Here is a 17,096-nt window from a genome sequence, read left to right on the forward strand (position 1 = left end):
GGACACAAGTAGTTCCCAAAGAAAGAACTGAAGATTTAAAAAATGTTAGTAATAATAACGGACACATATAGAGCTCACTCTGACCAGTCACTGTAAATAAATATTTTTTTATATATTAATTCATTTAATGATCACAACAACCCTATGAGGTAGGTATCTTTAATAGTCCCATTTTAAAAAATAGTCCCATTTTATACATCAAACAAGTGAGACAGATGCGGGTTGGATAGCTGTTATTACTCACCCAAAGAAGTGATGCACAAATAATTAATATATAAAGGTACTATTCATTGATCTGTATTTATTATATTATAGTTTCTGTGACATCTATTACCTCACAGTTTCTGTGGATCAGAAGTTTGGGTTCTTTGCTTGGGGTCTCATGAGGCTGCAATCAAGGTGTTAGCTGGGCTGGGTTCTCCTCTGGAGGCTTGACTGGGGAAAAATCCACTTCCAAGTTCAATTAGGCAGTTGGCAGAATTAATTTTCTTGCAGCTGCAAGACTGAGGGCCTCTGCTTCCTGTTGGCTGAAGGCTGGAGGCTGCTCTCAGCTCCTGGAGGCTGCCTGCTGGCCGCAGATTCACTCACATCATCAATTCAGCAAGGAGAATCTCAAGAGTGAGCGTGTTAACAAGGAGGCGTCCCATTTGTGTAAGGCAGTCCGTGAAGTGCCAGCCCATCCCCTTTGCCATATTCCGTTGATTAGAAGCAAGTCACAGGTTCTGCTCACACTCAGGGAGAGGGGATCACACAAGGGTATGAACACCATGAAGGAAGAATTATGAGAGGTCACTGTAGAGTCTGTCCATCACAAAAATAATCAAAGTGCCAGGCGAGTGGTACAGACACCAGGTGTTACAGGAGCTCAGAAGGAATGTTCCTTCCAACAGATGTGCGGGCTCCACATGCAGAGGTGGTCTCACCATTGTGAGCTCGTACCATTCAAATGTCTGGATGCTCCCATTTCAATATGAGATGGTGAGAGATGGGTGCTACCATCAGTTCACAGGAAAACGAAGGTCTTGGATCCTGACTGCTACAGTCGGAGCCAGAGTACAAGCCTGGTTCAGGAGAGAGGCTGTGACTATTGTCCAGGGGTCCGGGGGTCAGGCATCAGTTCGCAGCTCTAGCGACGAGGAATGGAGGTCATGTTCAGGAGCTGGCAGATCTGAGGGGCCACCGGGCAGACCTAATGGGAGGCTGGACAGGTTGGGGGAAGGAGAGCCAGGAGGGTGAGGTGAGTCTGAGATGAGATGGCCCAGGGATGAAGAGGTCAGAGCCGCTGAGGATGGCTGGACAAGTGATTCGTTGATTCTTTTCTCTAAGTTGGGATAAATAGCCTCTAATTGCTCTGGAGCGCTCCTAGAAACAAAAAATCCTTCAGCATATTCTGTTGACTCTTCCACTGTCCATGTAGCATGAAGATGCAGGTTAAAGGAACAGTGGAACTCCTTGACCTTGAGAAAGCCCACTCACACATCTAGGTTGCTGTGGGTTTGTGTGTGGAAGCACATGTAGGAAGGGAGATGGGATAGCTCATACCTGTTCAATAGGTCACTAGCATCCTAGGGGAGAGAAAGAGTGAGAGTCACAGTTGGTTCCTAGGTTCCTGTTTCCTCCACGTCCCCTCCCCACCCCACTAGTGGGTGGCACTCAGGACTGCCATCTTGAGGACCGGAGGGGTACACAGAAGGGGTGCAGCAGCATTGGGCAGCCTTGGACAGGTCACCACCACGTGTCACAGAGAAGTCTCTTCTTACACCTCCCAGAGGGATACAACAGGTAGGCTGCCCACTATTTGGGGAGAATTCCAGGCTGTGGAAGGCACCCCAGGATATGCACCTTCAGCAGGCTGGTGTCCAGTTTCTTGGCCATCCCCTCCAGATCAGTGACCAGGCTGCTGAGGTGAAGTAATGCCCTGGAGATGCCAGGCATTCTGGACAGCTCTGCTGACACATCCTGCCGCTGGTCTGGCCACCACTGAGCAGGGGCATCCTGCTGTCTTCTGGTTTGGGGTTGCTGCTCCTGCTCAGCCTCCAGCCTGTGGGTCCCATGATCTGCCTGAAACTCCAGTAAAGGAATTCTGTAAGATTTGATGTCAGAAGGCTCCGCCTAGCCCTCGGCCTCTGAATATTGAGTGAGAATGCTGATTTCTCAGTCCTCCTCCCTTCATAACATTGACTCTATGTGTCATGGGTATTAAAGAGGCAGCCATGTTCTTCAAAAATGCAGGGACACCTTCTCCCCACCTAACACCCTTGTGAACATCCACACGTGTCATGTTACACACACACACACACACACACACACACACACACACACATATACACAGACTCTGCTATATCTTCCCACTGCCTTTTAACCCTCTCGGGTCATCAGGTGAGGAGAGACCTCACACTGAAGTGAGCAAGAGAGACAGAAAGGTAGATGGTCAGAGACAGAGAAAGAGACCTATGGTTTGCAGAGTAATTTTCAACTGACAGTCTGCTTGTCTCTGATTTTCACCTTGAACCAGGTGGAGCAGGACTGGCTTTCATTGAACATATAAACCACATGAAGTTCAGAGGGTTTGACTTGCCCCAGGCCACTCAGCCAGCAAACCCTAAGACGGAGCCCAGCACCCATGTTTCAGCCTCCAGGCCCTCCCCTGCAGCAGGCTGCTCCAGACAGACAGATGGCCAGATTGGAGTCCTTCCTGAGACTCTAAGAAACCCACCTTCATCTCCTGCAGTCTCTCCTCCTCCTGAGTTCTGAGTCGCTGGAGTTCACAGATGTCCTTTCTGAGCTTCCTGATCCTGCGGTTGAGTCGTTCCTAGGGAGACAGACATGCTTGATGGTCAGACCACGGATAAGGGTGATGCCCAAGGAACACATGGTTGGGGGGTGAGGGTGGTGGGTGTCCTAAACCCAGGATGAGGCTAAAGGAAAATTCTGCCTAAAAAGAGGCAGCTTTCTATGTGTCATCCTGGGGGGAAGAAATACAAGAGTTTAGTTAATGGATGATGATGGTGAAAAGAGATTGTTTTTTTAAGCCTTACCTACACAGGAATAACAGATAGTAACAGAACCTTTTCTACTCTGACTTCAGGGTGTTTTTCTCCCAACATCTAAAAGTTATATGCTGATCACTGGCAACTCTTACTACTTCTCATCAACAAGTGAAGCCAATCTAGCTAGAACTGACTTAGAGAGGAGATGCAAAGCCTCTGGCACCAGGCCCCCAACCCTGGCTGGAATGGACCAGAATCCTTTATTAGAGGTAAGCCTGTAGCCCAGGAAGGCATGGGACCTCTCTCTTAATCTTAAATAATTGTCTGGATGGGTCACTGCATCCAGGAAACTAAGGATATAATGAATGATTTCGGTTTCTAAAAAATTTACTTTCAGGTTTTTGAAAAACAATGTAGGAAGCAAAAATAAACACAGCTGATACAGATATCAACACGGGCCTTTAATGACTCAAAATGGAAGAAAGGTACAGGGTGGGGGTGACAGCGAAAGATTCTGGAAACAATCTCCTTGTCATCCCTTTTTAGACTGGTGACAAAATGTATTTGCCCTGCTAGATAAAAGGGCATATAAAGCTGTAGTAATAAAACAGTATGGTGCTGGGGCAAGAACATTTAGAAAATGAAAGAAGAGAGAGCTCAGGGAGAGACCCATGTTTACAAAAGACTTTAAAAAGAAAAAGTACAAAGAAATGAGTCACAGGTATGAAATGTGCAGTGTGGAGGATATAGTCAGTAACTGTGTCATATCTTTGTATAGTGACATACTGTAACTAAACTTGTCCTGGTGATCATTTTGAAATGTATAGAAATATTGAATCACTATGTTGTGTAAGAGGAGCTAACCTCACTCAGGTTCAATTACACTTTCAAAATGAACAAACAGAAAAAAGAAATCAGATTTGTGGTTATCAGAGGTAGAGAATAGGAAGAGGGTGAATTGGATAAAGGCAGTCAAAAGGTACAAGCTTCCAGTTATAAGATAAATAAGTACTAGAAATGAATGTGCAACACAATAAATATAATCAACACTGCTGTATGTTATATATGAAAGTGGTTAAGAGAGTGAATCCTAAGAGTTCTGATCACAAGAAATTTTTTAAAAAATTTTTTAACTTCATATCTATAGGAGATAATGGATATTCACCAAACTACTGTAATAATCATATTGCTATGAATATACATCAAATCATTACACTGTACATCTTAAACCTTTATCCTACTGTTTGTCAATCATATCTCAATAAAACTGAAATAAAATAAAATCAAAAGTAGTATATAGATCAGTAAGAGAGGAGACAAAATCTGTAGGAGATGGTGTTGAGAAACCGGCTTACAACAACAGAGAAAAATAAAGCCAGATGCCTATCCAGCACTCTAGATGGACTAAAGACCGCATGAAAGGAAAACTATGAAGTTAATAGAAAACAATGTTAAAGAATAAATTTGTGGCCTGGGGGTAGGGAAAATTTGTCTTAAATAAAACCCCCAAAGCACAAACCATGAGACAATGATTTAATTTGAAGACCTTAAAAATTAAATATTTCTGTTCAGTAACAACACTATGGACAAAACTAACAGAGAAATGACAGACTAGGAGATAATATCTGCAATGTCTAAAACCAACAAGAGACTTATTATATACAGAACATCAAAGGAAAGCCTAGGGAATTCCCTGGCAGTCCAGTGGTTGAGATTCAGTGCTTTCACTGCCGTGGGTCTGGATTCAGTCCCTGGTTGGTGAACTAAGATCCCACAAGCCGCACAGTGCAGCCATAAATACATAAATAAATAAATAAAATGAAAGCTGAGAAATAAATAAGAAGACAGGAAACCAAAAGAAAAATTTGGAAAGAATATGAACAGTTAATTTACAGAAGAAGGGATGCCCAAACTCATCAGTGATTAGAGAAATGGAAATTAATACAATGGAATATTACTTGACCCTCATCAGATGAATGAAAATTAGACAATTGGGTAATGCCTGGGAAAGGTGGGATGTACGCGGGTGTGAGGACCACACTGCAGGCTCCTGAGGTGTGCACTGGCATAGCATTCTGTTGAGGGTCTTGGCCACCTAGGTGTGTTTTCCTCTATGATCCAGTGGTCCTGTTTCTGAATAAAAATCCCAGAGAATTCCTCACTCAGGTTCTAAGATAATATGTACGCTACAACGCTGTTTGTGGTAACAGAGTTGGAATCACGTAAAGTCCATTCCTGTGAAATGGATGGGTAAAATGAGGAAGGTGCCTGCTGCGGAACACTATGCAGCTATCAGAAACAATGGACCACGTGACCCACAAAATGTGAACTGATCTCAAATTCATGGTAGAATGGAAAGCAGGAAGTAGAGACTTCCCTGGTGGTCCAGTGGTTAAGACTCTGCACTTCGACCACAGAGGGCATAGGTTCAATCAATACCTGCTCAGGAATTAAGATCCCACAAAGGGCCCAGTTGAGGCGGAAAAAAAGGGGGGGGGGGAAGAAATAGAATGAGTCCCATCATGTAATGTTGTTAATTCAATATATAAACACACAGTGCAGCAATGTGTGTTTTGTAAACTGTCTACAAATAAAAATATAACAAACACTAAGTAGTTACCCATGGAAGAAAAAGGAACAGTGATTAAATTAAATGGAACAAACAAAAACGGGATTTGTGGACTAAACAAAGAAAGTGAAAGTCGCTCAGTCATGTCTGACTCTGTGACCCTGTGGACTATACAGTCCATGGAATTCTCCAGGCCAGAATACTGTACAGACCATGGGATTCTCCAGGCCATGATACTGCAGTGGGTAGCTATTCCCTTCTCCAGGAGATCTTCCCAACCCAGGCATCAAATCCAGGTCTCCCACACTGAGGGTGGATCCTTTACCAACTGAGCCACAGGGAAGCCTGGACTAAAGATAAGAGTGTGCTATTAACCAAAGAGTGTGTGTTTCAGTGAGTAAATCCATCTCAACTCAGGTCAAAAAAAAAAAAAAAAAAAAATGGGGGAGAGGGGATTTTGTTATTGTTGGCTGTTCATGGGGGATATTTCTTTCTTTTTTTCTTTCCCCTGTCATTTTGCTTCACTTCCTCTTCGGAAAAGAAGTGTCTTGCATCACTGGAGACATACAGGAGGCTGGGGTTGGACCAGATGACTTTGAAAGTTCTTTCTGGCCCTGAGATTCAGAAGATGGAACCAAAGTCAAGGGTCTAGGGGTGAGGCATCAGCAAGGACATTCATGCAGACAAAGAGTAAGCAGAAGAGACAGTGATGTCACTAGGAAATTGTTAAAAATTTGTCATGTCACTGGGTGTTACCTGCATGCATTTCCCAGCAGAGAAGGAATAAAACAGAAGGAAGGGCATGTGAATTTCACTCAGGGGCCTCGCTGGTGAAGGTGGAGGCTCAGGTGGAGTGGGGAATTGTGTAATGAAAGTTCAGGTCTCACAAAGTTGAAACAAGCAAATAACCTGCACCGTGTTACCCCTTCCATTTACTCTCTCTGGTGTCACAACTACATTTCTTGAAGGAGTAGGCGATTCTCACTGTCTTCACATCCTCATGGCCCTTTTGCTCCCCAGCATCTGCCTTTGCTTCTCATCACTCTTTGGAAACTGCTCTCTCCAAGGTCACCAGTGAACTCCAGGAAAGAAACTTCAGAGGTGCCTTCTTCTCAGGCTCCTCTTCTTTGATGTGATTCTCCCCACCCCACTCTCCCCACCTCCCACCCCCTGTCCTTCCTTGACCTTTGTGAGGTTTTCTTTAACCCGTTTCTTTTGCTGAACTATGTCCTTAATTTCAGGCTTCAGATTTTATCATAATTTCCTGAAAGATGTTTGTCCTAACAGTCAATCCTATTTCTAGCTGAGACCTAAGTATCTTCTACTGCCCTATTGGCAGTTCAAACTCAGTCTGGAGTAATCAAACTCAGTCTGGAGTAATCAAACTTCTTTTCCTCTTCCTCACCCTCTTCTGCAATCCACTACTCTTGACTGCCATATTTCTGTCCTTGGACCCACTACTCTGCCTGTCATCCAACTTGAAATCTCAGTCATATATTGTCTTTTTCCTGTTTTACTCCTGTCTTCAAAAGAGTTTCTTATTGTCAAAGATAAGCCCAAACTCCTTAACCCAATATCCAAGACCTCTCCCCCATAACCCAATTATATTTTCTGTGTTCCATCTCCCTACTTTCTCCTTGTTCTTCACAGGAGCCAAATGGAGTTGCTTGTGGTTTCCCAAACACACCCCACACAGCCACACCTCTCTTTCACTTCCCTCTGCCAGGAATGCTATCTGTTTCTGCCTGTCAAAGTCAAGCCTGTTCCTAAGATCTGGTTCAAAACGTCACAGTCCTGTCTTCTGGAGTAGCTTAAAATTTAATGAAAAGTTTACAGTCAACTATGAACATTGTGTAAATAAAAAAGGATGCAAAGATAGCAACAATAAAGATAAATGCATGAAATAATCGAAGATAATTCAGATCTATCATTTACAGTATTCAAAATGAATAAGGTAAAGTCCTTTTTAAGAAAAATGTTTATTACATCCAGTTTTGCATTAAGATAATATTTAGTGCGTGCATATTATGTGAACAAGGTACTCATTAGAATTAAAAAGCAAAATTCCACAAACTTTTATCTTACTAAAATATTCCTCAGGGAGTTTGAGGGAAAAAAAGACAAACTGAAAGATAAGCAATGGTTCAAGCTGTGTTTTGAATTAATAAATACTTTTTTAAAGTCTGTGATCCTAAAATGTGATTTTGCAATAAAAAAATTTTGACAAGAGCAGTAAGTAGTGATGAAACATGAGAACTTAGCAACACTGAAAATCCTCTCAAATGGCTTACTAACAATATGCATCAAAGAAAAAGTGGTTAGAAGGCAAAAAGTTACATTTCCCAATATAGTTACCAAAAAACCAAAAAGACCAATTTTCAAAAAACATGCTCCTTACGGAACAAGTCCCAAAATATAGATAAGAAAGGTATAATCTATTATATTTTATGAGGAAAAATAGTGTTGATGACTAAACCTGACAATGTCCACATGATCATACATATAGAAAATGTCAGGAAATTAAGTTAAAGGATATATGAATTCAGCAAAGACTCTCATTTGGATCTACAATGTACCAATTGCCAAAAAAATTACTCTTATAAAATATATAGCTACCCTCAATATGAGATTTAAATTAAGAAATGTAACATCTGATTCAGCAACATAAAGGAAAACACTTAGTGATATTAATATATCCTGCTATTGGTCAAGACCATGTAGGCCCATAAAAGTAATAATTCTTAATGCAGGCAACAAATTTAGTGTGATACCAATTAAAATGTCATGGAATTCTCCATAATGCTTAGAAACATTGCATAAGAAAATCCTTCTGAAAAGACAGCAAGAACATCAGGTTACAAAAATTACTATTTGGTGAAGATGCTCTACATTAAAAAATAAACCAAAAAGCAATAAGTATCAAAACTGCATAATAACTTTCGAACTGAAAACACTAAATCCCTAGTTTCAAAAATCAAGTTGGTGCTCCATGCTGCATTCCAGTCCCACTCGGTTTCACTCATAGATAGGTTCACTTTTCCAAATTCGACCTACCACAGCTTCACTCTTTTCAAACCTTTCACATCCCCGCCTCTAACCACACAGCTGGTGTTCTTTCTCACATATTACCAAGGAAATAAATCCAGACACGTGAGTCACCTCCCAAACTGCAAGACTCCCTCCCCTTGCAGATGCCTTCTTTTGTTCCCCACTGTTTCAATGGAAAGAGTGTGCCTCCTCCCAGCCCAGCATCCACTTCTTTGCTGACGCCCATCTAACTAGATGGCTCAGCATCATTCAATGTACTCTGTAGTCGCTTCTTAGCGTCTGGAACACCACTTCCCCAGCTTTTCTCAAGCCTTGCTAGTGCCTTAGCCCAAGTCTCCCTTACTGGGTCCCCCTCCATCTTGCATCTAAGTGATGGCCTTTCTTGGGACCTTGCCCTGGAAACTCTCTTCTCCCTAGACTCTCTCCTTGGGATATTGCAGCAATTCCCTTAGTTTTAAATATTATCTTTTAAAAATTATTTTATTTACTTTCATTTATTTTTTTGACTGCTCTGCGTGATTTGTGGGATTTTAGTTCCCTGACCAGGGAGGATTAGGATGGAGTCCTAACCACTGCACTGCCAGGGAATTCCCTTAAATACTATCTTTATTCTGATGGCACCCTGTCCTAGGTTCTGGGAATACTACCCCAGACTCTCTTTGGAGATTCAGATTTCTTAGCCAGCTGCATATCTAAGATTCTGCTTTGATGTGTCTCAACTTGGACTCGACTTGTCTTAAGTGGAACTTGATGTTTCGTTCAAACCTATTCTCCTCAGTCCTTATCTTTCTTTCCATCATCCATCTAGTTTCTCATGAAGTCATCTTTTGATTCCCTTCATTCCCTCACCCCACTTCTAATTTGTCAGTAGATGCTGTCAATTCACACTCTAATTATAAACTCTTCAAGTGCAACAAGACATGTCCAGATTTGGGGCTCCCAAATCTGTATTCCCTTCTGCCCAGTCTTTCCACTGGCCACCTTCTCTTTTCCCTGGTCTCAGCACCAGTGCCACCTCCTCCGTGAAGCCCTCACTGACCACATGGGTCACCCATTACTCTCCATCTCTGACTCCTGCTTGTTTTCTTCCTAGATCATACAAGACTTGTCATTTGTTTGATTTCTTGCCTGTCTTTCTTTGGAAAATCCCTGGCAGGAGGGATGGCATCTGACTTGTTCAGCATTGTATTCCTAGCATGTATGGTAGTTACTGATACACTGCAGGAACTTACTCAAGTCTTTCTTAAACAAATATTGTTATTTATTTACTTTAGGTTCCTTGTCATAATTTAAAGGTAGACTAGAGGACAGAGATTATGAATCATCTTTATAGTTCCAACAATGCCTGGCATGACATCATACACAAAGCACAGACCTGAATAAATCATTGAGTGAGTGAATAGATTTTCCCATCTATTCACTGGCCCATCAGCAGGTGGGAGACCACCCTCTACCCTCCTGTGATCCCCTGCACTTAGAGGGAATGATGTTAGAACTAGAGAACTTGGCCTTTTTGGTTTTCTGAGTTATTTCTCTCCCTTCCCATAGTCACCCTTGATCTGGACTCCTCACTTTCTCATTCTGTCTCAAATGTGTTCAAAAAGTCAAGAATCTAAGAGAAGGCTTTGGAAATTCATCTTTCATTATTGGATAGAAAGACACCATGGTGAAAATATGTCAATTTTCCATCCAATCAAATGGAAACTAAATTGGGGGTGGGAGAGGGGGAAGATTGGTTTAAAAAACGCTAAAGCTAATTGGCAAAATAGGCATATATAAATATCCACAAAAATTCTGAAAAATAAGAATATTCTGACAGTTCTAAGACCTACCTGACACTAAAATACACTGGAAAAGGACAGTTTTAAAAATGGTTTTACACCCAGGCAGAACTAGAACAGAACAGAATAGAGTCAAGAAAATATGCAAGTCTATATGCACCCATGGCATACTATAAAGTTGGGATTCAAATCAGTGGGGGACTATGGGTTATTCCGTAGTAAATGATGACAGGAAAACTGATCATAATTTGGAAGCTATCTTAATCTTTCATCAAAATATATCTTGGATATTCTAAGCCCTTTAAAATAAATGTTGAAGGATACTCATTGCAACATTTCTTGTGATCTCAAAACAAAACAGTAACCTATAGATAACTCAATATCAGTCAATTTATGGTACATTCATAGAGCTGAACACCATGCAGTTGTTGAATTCATAAGATCCAAAGGTACTGATGGGAAAATGAAATAATGTCCAAGATGTATTTTTAGATGATAAAAATGAGTTACAGAAAGATATGTAGAGAATCCTTGTGTGTCTGTGTTTTAGACAGTGTGTTCATACACACAATTTTTTGAAAGAATTATACACAAAAATCTAACAATGGTTACTTCTAGGGTCTGAGAATAGGGGAAAACAGGAAGAAAGATTTTTAGTTTTGACTTTATACATTACAATGTTGCCTGAACGTACCACTTTGATGATAAAAGTTTTTTACTTTTTTTAAAAATTAAAGTAAAAATAAATCTAGGAATTTCTCTGGAGCTGTTGCAGTCAGTGTGGGTTCGGTTCAGTTTCAGATAGCTCCTCGTTCCAGCTTACACGTCTGGATATCTATAGGCCCCTTCCGGTGTAGTCAGTGTTACCTACAGGGATTTTAATCTGTTGCACGGGTCATTTCTGAAGCAGTTCCCTTTGTTTATTCGGCTTCTGTTTGCTGGTCTCTTCAATGTCTAATTTCCGCCCTGACACAGGCAGGCGGAGATGGTCTCTTGTTTAGGTTCGCTGGTTCAGTCGTGCTGCGGGGAGGGAGGGGCGCTGCAGACGGATATCACTGGCCTGTGTGGGGAGCACTCACAGTGTTCCGGCCACACTGGGTTTGCCCCCGCTCACAGGCGTGTGCTTTCCCGTCTACACTGCTCAGGCTCCCGGCTGCTCTATATGGCGCGGGCCCTGCGTTGCGTGCGGTTCCAGTTTTCGGGTATTCCACAAAAGCGCGGACTCGGTTGGGCCTGCGTCTTGTGCCTTCCCCGGCCCGAGCAGCTCAGACAGCCAGGAGCTTGACTGGCGCACTCTCCCCCTACGCGGTCCCAGCCTCAGTTTTCGCGCGCAGGTCGGGTGCGCCTTGTGTCTGTTCTCGGGAGCTGGCCTCTAGCCACGACCCTCCTGGCGGATGTCAGCCATCCAGAATCTCAGGAAGTCTTAGGTTAGAAACTGGGAGCCTGTTTGCAGTTTGGTAGGGGTGCCATCTCTGGGGCCGAGTTTGCCCCTTTCCCCTCCCCGCTGCCTCCTGCCTCCGGTGGGGCTGGGCCGGTCTGCAGCCTGCGAGCTCTTCTCTGGGATCACTCGGTTCTTCCTTTGTTCTGCGAAGGGGCCCGCAGTGTGTTCCGGCCGGTTAATTTTCTCTCTCTCTCTTGCTATCCCACAGTTTAAGTTGCTATCTCGCATTAGCTCCCTCCGATTGCCCTCAGGGCATTCGGGCCCGGTCCTTACCCTAAGCAATGCCGCTGGCTCCTCTCCATTCCGCCCCCACTTGCTGGTGGCGGATGCGGGCGTCTGGGGTACTTTTCTGCTGGGAGTTGGTTTTAGGCATGTAATCTGTGGGTTATATTTATTTTTCCTCCCAGTTAGGTTGCCCTCCAAAATTTGAAAACTTCCCCCAGACTGGCCAGTGAGAGGGTTTCCTGGTGTTTGGAAACTTCCTCTATTAGGACTCCCTTCCCGGGATGGGTCTCCGTCCCTAGGTCTTTTGTCTCTCTTTTTATCTTTTATATTTTGTCCTACCTCCTTTCGAAGACAATGGGCTGCTTTTCTGGGCACCTGATGTCTTCTGCTAGCAGTCAGAAGTTGTTTTGTGAAGTTTGCTCATCGTTCAAAAGTTCTTTTGATGAATTTGTAGGGGAGAGAGTGGTCTCCCGGTTCTATTCCTCCGCTATCTTAGCTCCTCCCCCTCCAAAAGTTTTTTAAAATAGGATAAAAATACTTACTATCGGAAGGAAGGAAAAAAAGACAAAGGAAGAAGGAAAAGAGAGAATCATGTACTAATTTCCAAGTTTCAATGTATTTACAGGATAACTGTTAACATATGTAAATGTGGCTCAGTGGTGAAAAATTCCCCTGCCAAGCAGGAGATGTAAGTTTGATCCCTGGGTTGGGAAGATCTCCTGGAGAAGAAAATGGCAACCCACTCCAGTGTTCTTGCCTGGGTAATCCCATGGACAGAGGAGCCTGGCAGACTACAGTCCATGGGGTTGCAAAAAAGTCAGACCATGACTTAGCGAATAAACATCAACAAAACCTGATTACGTTTCTGGCCAATATTCTAGTACTGTCAATCAAGGGAACCATATAGTATTAATATTAAAACGGTTTTGCCTTATTTAGTCCAGCTCCTTCATACTACAGATGAGAAATGTGAGGAGTTCATGCTTCCTGGGAATCTGATGTCACAGGACAGTGTCTCCTCTCAGACTCCTACTAATATATTGAAACTTTAACATCAGTAGCAAGATATACACAGAGAAATGAAGACAAAGATCCAAAACAGGATAAAGCAGAAGAAAGGAAGACAAGTGTCAGTTACTGAACCTCTGTGACATGCCCGGGATCAAGGGCAGGGAGTAGAAAGGAGTGACTTGGGAAGGTGGGGGCAGGGGGATAGCGACGATGACCTCACGTTACCTTGTAGTGGCTGATGGCATTTTCAATGGCCAGTTCACGGTGAGACTTGTGTTCAGGGGTCATCCGGCATTCCATGCACAGAAGACGTCTGCTCTCCTCACAGAACCAGCACACCTTCTTCTGGTGGCTGTCGCAGGTATAGCCAGCCCCCAGGACCCCCTCAGAACAGGGCTTCCGGCAGAGGGGGCAGCTGTGGACTCCGGAGGCTGAGGCCTTCTCCAGATGCTGAGCCAGGCAGGCCCGGCAGAAGAGGTGGCCGCAGTCGGTACGCACTGCCTCCTTCAGGCACTCCTGACAGATGGGGCAGATGCCCTCTTCCTGGCGGTCCTCCCGCAGGGGGCCCATGGCCTCCACCCCACACTGCCAGCGTCCTGACTATTAGGGCCTCCTTCCCCACAAGAACTTTGGACAGCTTGCCGCTCTTGACAGTCCAGATAAGGAGGAGACAGCCCCGGAGAGGCTCAGAGGACACAACTCAGCCCTCCAATTCCAAGAACTGCCCGCCCTTCCTCAACAGAGCATTGCATGGACGGAAACCACAGAAAACAGCATTCTGTAACAAGTTCAAGAAACACATCACCTTTCACATTACCCTCTGGTTTCCTAGTCTTTAGTAGACATAAAATCACTCTTTTTCCTACACCTGGAGGAAGCAGGTGATTCAAAGACCATGTTTCCTCTTCAGAGCTTTCTGTGAATATTTTTACAGCTCAAAGTTAAGAGGCCAAAGTGTCCCTGTCAGAAGCCAGAGCTTCATAAACTTCAAAGGTGAAAGTCTCTGATTTGCTCTCAGTTGAGAGAAACTACAGGAGCTGGTCGAGTAGCACACTGCGATACTTGAAGGCTTGTGGTCACACTCTAAGAGTTTGGCTACTGCTGTTAATTATGACTTGACATTTGCATCAGCATCTCTGTCAGCTGTTCATTCTACCAACCAGCATCTCTTTCAGGGTTATACAAATTCCACAATCAAAGGGACAGATAAGAAGAAAAGGACAGAGAAAAGTCCAGAGACCTTTTCCCTTCCTTTCAAACCACCTCCAAAGACCCAAGGAAGAAAGTACTCTCCCGTCCCTATTTCCCTCAAAACACTGCATTCGATTCTCATCCCTCATCCCCAAGCCTCTGTCTAGTCCTCCTCCAGAAAAGCTCCCCTTGTATCCTACCTCAGTTTCTCCCGTGGTGATTTCAGGTCATGTCTCATGGTCCAGATCTGGAGCGATGGCCAGCAGGCAGCTGGTTCTTTTTAAACTGTGCGAATTATATATGCTCACGTGTTAGTAAAACTGGGGCAGAGGTGATGAGGCCCATCCTCCCCACAGCTGCGTGACTGACGGAGGGGTGAGATGGACTTTGGTCAGCGAAAGGTGTGGCGTGTTTGCACACAGGAAGGAGGAAAGTCTTGGTGCCTCGGATGTAAATATGACATGAAGTCAGAGTCAGGACACACAGTGAAGACCTCCCAGAGCCCAGCTGCGGTGCTTCGGGATCCGGGTGTGGTCGGTGTGGGTGACACAGAACCGTGGCATCTGCTCATGATACCGGAACACCAGGTGCCCACCCACTGTCTTCCAGTCAGGCTGGTCTCAGCACTCACCCTGGGGGAGCCCATGGGGAATAACACTAAAAAGAGTTGCCGCTTGAGGCTTTTTTTTTTTTTTTTGCCACCCTGTGAGACTTGTGGGATCTTGGCTCCCCAACCAAGCACTGAACCGGGGTCCTTGGCAATGAAAGCATGGAGTCCTAACCACTAGACCTCCAGGGAATTCCTGAGGCTTTGTTAAAAGGTCCAACATTCTTGTTCAAATCTCACTCCATGCTATCCTTCCTCAATCCCACCTGGCCACTGTCTGCTGTGGGATTCCTATAAAAAAGTCACTTCCCCAGGCTTCCTAGGTGGCTCAGTGGTAAATATCTGCCTCCCAATGCAAGAGACATGGGTTCAATCCCTGATCCAGGAAGATCCCACATACCATGGAGCAACTAAGCCCGTGTGCCACATCTATGAAGCTGGTGCTATAGAGCCTGGGAAGCTACAACTAGAAAGCCCATGTGCTGCAACTACTGCAGCCTGTGTGTCTAGAGCCCGTGCTCCACAAGAGCAGCCAGCACAATGATAAGCCCTAGCACGGCAGCTAGAAGTAGCCCCCGTCACAGCAACTAGAATAAAGCCCGCAGAGCAATGAAGATCCAGCACAGCCAAAAGTAAGTAAATAATAAAAATTAAAAAAAAAAAAAAATCACTTTCACCATAGCCACAGTTACTTGGCCTTTTTATCAAAGGCGATGGCTCCCTCAAATCTCGGGGTGACAGGTGGAGTGAGCATCTTACACACTCCATACCACCACCTCCTGAGCGGGATGCCCCAGAGCCAGATAAAAATACCTGTGTGTGGAGCTCTGGCTGTCCGCCTTCTCCCTCTGCCTTGCTGTCCTCCACAGAGCCAATTCCCCCGATTTGTTACAGATGAGCCACTGAGTCTTGTGAATGACACTTATGGGCTCTTCCCTGCCCTACCTTGCAATCCTGCTATCGTCCTGGGTGATTTCAAGGACGATGTAATTGACCACCAGGCCTAACGCCCTTCAGCCCCTTGACTTGCTCACATCCAGTGACCTTTCCTTTTGGGGACCACCCTGGTGACCATTCTCTGGTCCTTGTCAGAACAGACTTCACCACCCGAAGTCACAAATCCAGGCATCAGACTTGTCTTACATCTCTCTCCCAAGCTTCTTACTACCTCATCTGGTCATCAATCTCTAATCCTTGACCCCTCCACATTCCTCATTTGTCACGTCTCATGAGATAATATGAGAAAGGAAAATGTGGAGAGATTAAGTAACCTGCTGAGGCCACAGACGGGTAAACAGGGAGTTGGGATTTAGATCTGGATGTCTGTCATTTTAGCCCATGGGCTTCTTCACCACAAAATGTCATCTTTTCACACCGTTCCTTGCCCTTACAAAGAGATCAATAAAGTCTTAATAAATGGAAAGATGAATTGTCAGATAGATTGATAATTAGATTCTGGATAAATAGATGAAAAATAGCACTTTGTACCACTTTGGTTTACTGACAATATGGTAACTTCTTCTACAGTTATTTAGGTACTTTTCTTGATTTTCCTGCTAGATTATTGAGCAACTTGAAGGTAGAGACACACTTAATGCCAACTTAAGAATAATTCAAATATAGAAGTCAGGCTTCCCTGGTGGTCCAGTGGTTAAGACTGCAGGCTTCTACTGCAGAGGATGTGGGTTTGATTCCTGGTCAGGGATATAAGATCCCACATGCCACACTTGTAGTATGGCCAAAAAGGGGGAAAAAAAAAAAAATATATATATATATATATATAAGTCATAGAATAGACAAGTAAATTCAATCATATTTTAAAAGATCTGCATGTGTGTGGGGGAATTGCAAAAGAATGTCAAGAGACAAATGACAAAATGAAAATGTAAAAATAAAACATATTTAGAATTATTGTTAAAATCAAAGAGTTAGCACTTCTCTGGTGGTCCAGTGGTCAAGAATCTGCCTTGCGATGGGATACAGATTCAATTCCCTGGTTGGGGAACTAAGATCCCACATGTTGCAGGGCAACTAAACCCATGAGCCACAACTACTGAGCCCGTGCTCCACAACTGGAAAACGCCTGCACGCCCCAGTGAAGACCCACTGTAGCTAAAAATAAAATAAAATAAAAATGGTAGTTTATTAAAAAAAAAAAAAAAATCTAAGGGTTAATTCCCTTAACGCATAGAGCACTCTCTAACACACACAAAAATTAACAAGTATGAAACTG

General features: G+C 43.8%; 1 protein-coding gene across 3 annotated transcripts; it reads right to left on the minus strand.

Annotated features, from left to right (window-relative positions):
• Positions 1-91: 91 nt before the first annotated feature.
• TRIM40 (tripartite motif containing 40) lies at positions 92-14,599 on the minus strand. 3 transcript variants are annotated; one of them, XM_061147274.1, is made up of 6 exons: positions 14,457-14,591; positions 13,291-13,843; positions 2,717-2,812; positions 1,843-2,067; positions 1,543-1,565; positions 92-1,362 (listed from the first exon to the last, which is right to left on the minus strand). In XM_061147274.1, the coding sequence occupies exons 2-6, from the start codon at positions 13,633-13,635 to the stop codon at positions 1,107-1,109; spliced, it is 945 nt and encodes a 314-aa protein (XP_061003257.1). In that variant the 5' UTR covers positions 13,636-13,843; positions 14,457-14,591; the 3' UTR covers positions 92-1,106. The 3 variants fall into 3 exon arrangements, with proteins under 3 accessions (XP_061003257.1, XP_061003258.1, XP_061003259.1); XM_061147275.1 differs by having other exon boundaries at positions 1,843-2,061; positions 14,457-14,577; XM_061147276.1 differs by lacking the exon at positions 1,543-1,565 and having other exon boundaries at positions 14,457-14,599.
• Between the last annotated feature and the right edge of the window lie 2,497 nt (positions 14,600-17,096).

The sequence above is a fragment of the Dama dama genome, chromosome 7 (genome assembly GCF_033118175.1).
Source record: "Dama dama isolate Ldn47 chromosome 7, ASM3311817v1, whole genome shotgun sequence".
NCBI lineage: Eukaryota > Metazoa > Chordata > Mammalia > Artiodactyla > Cervidae > Dama > Dama dama.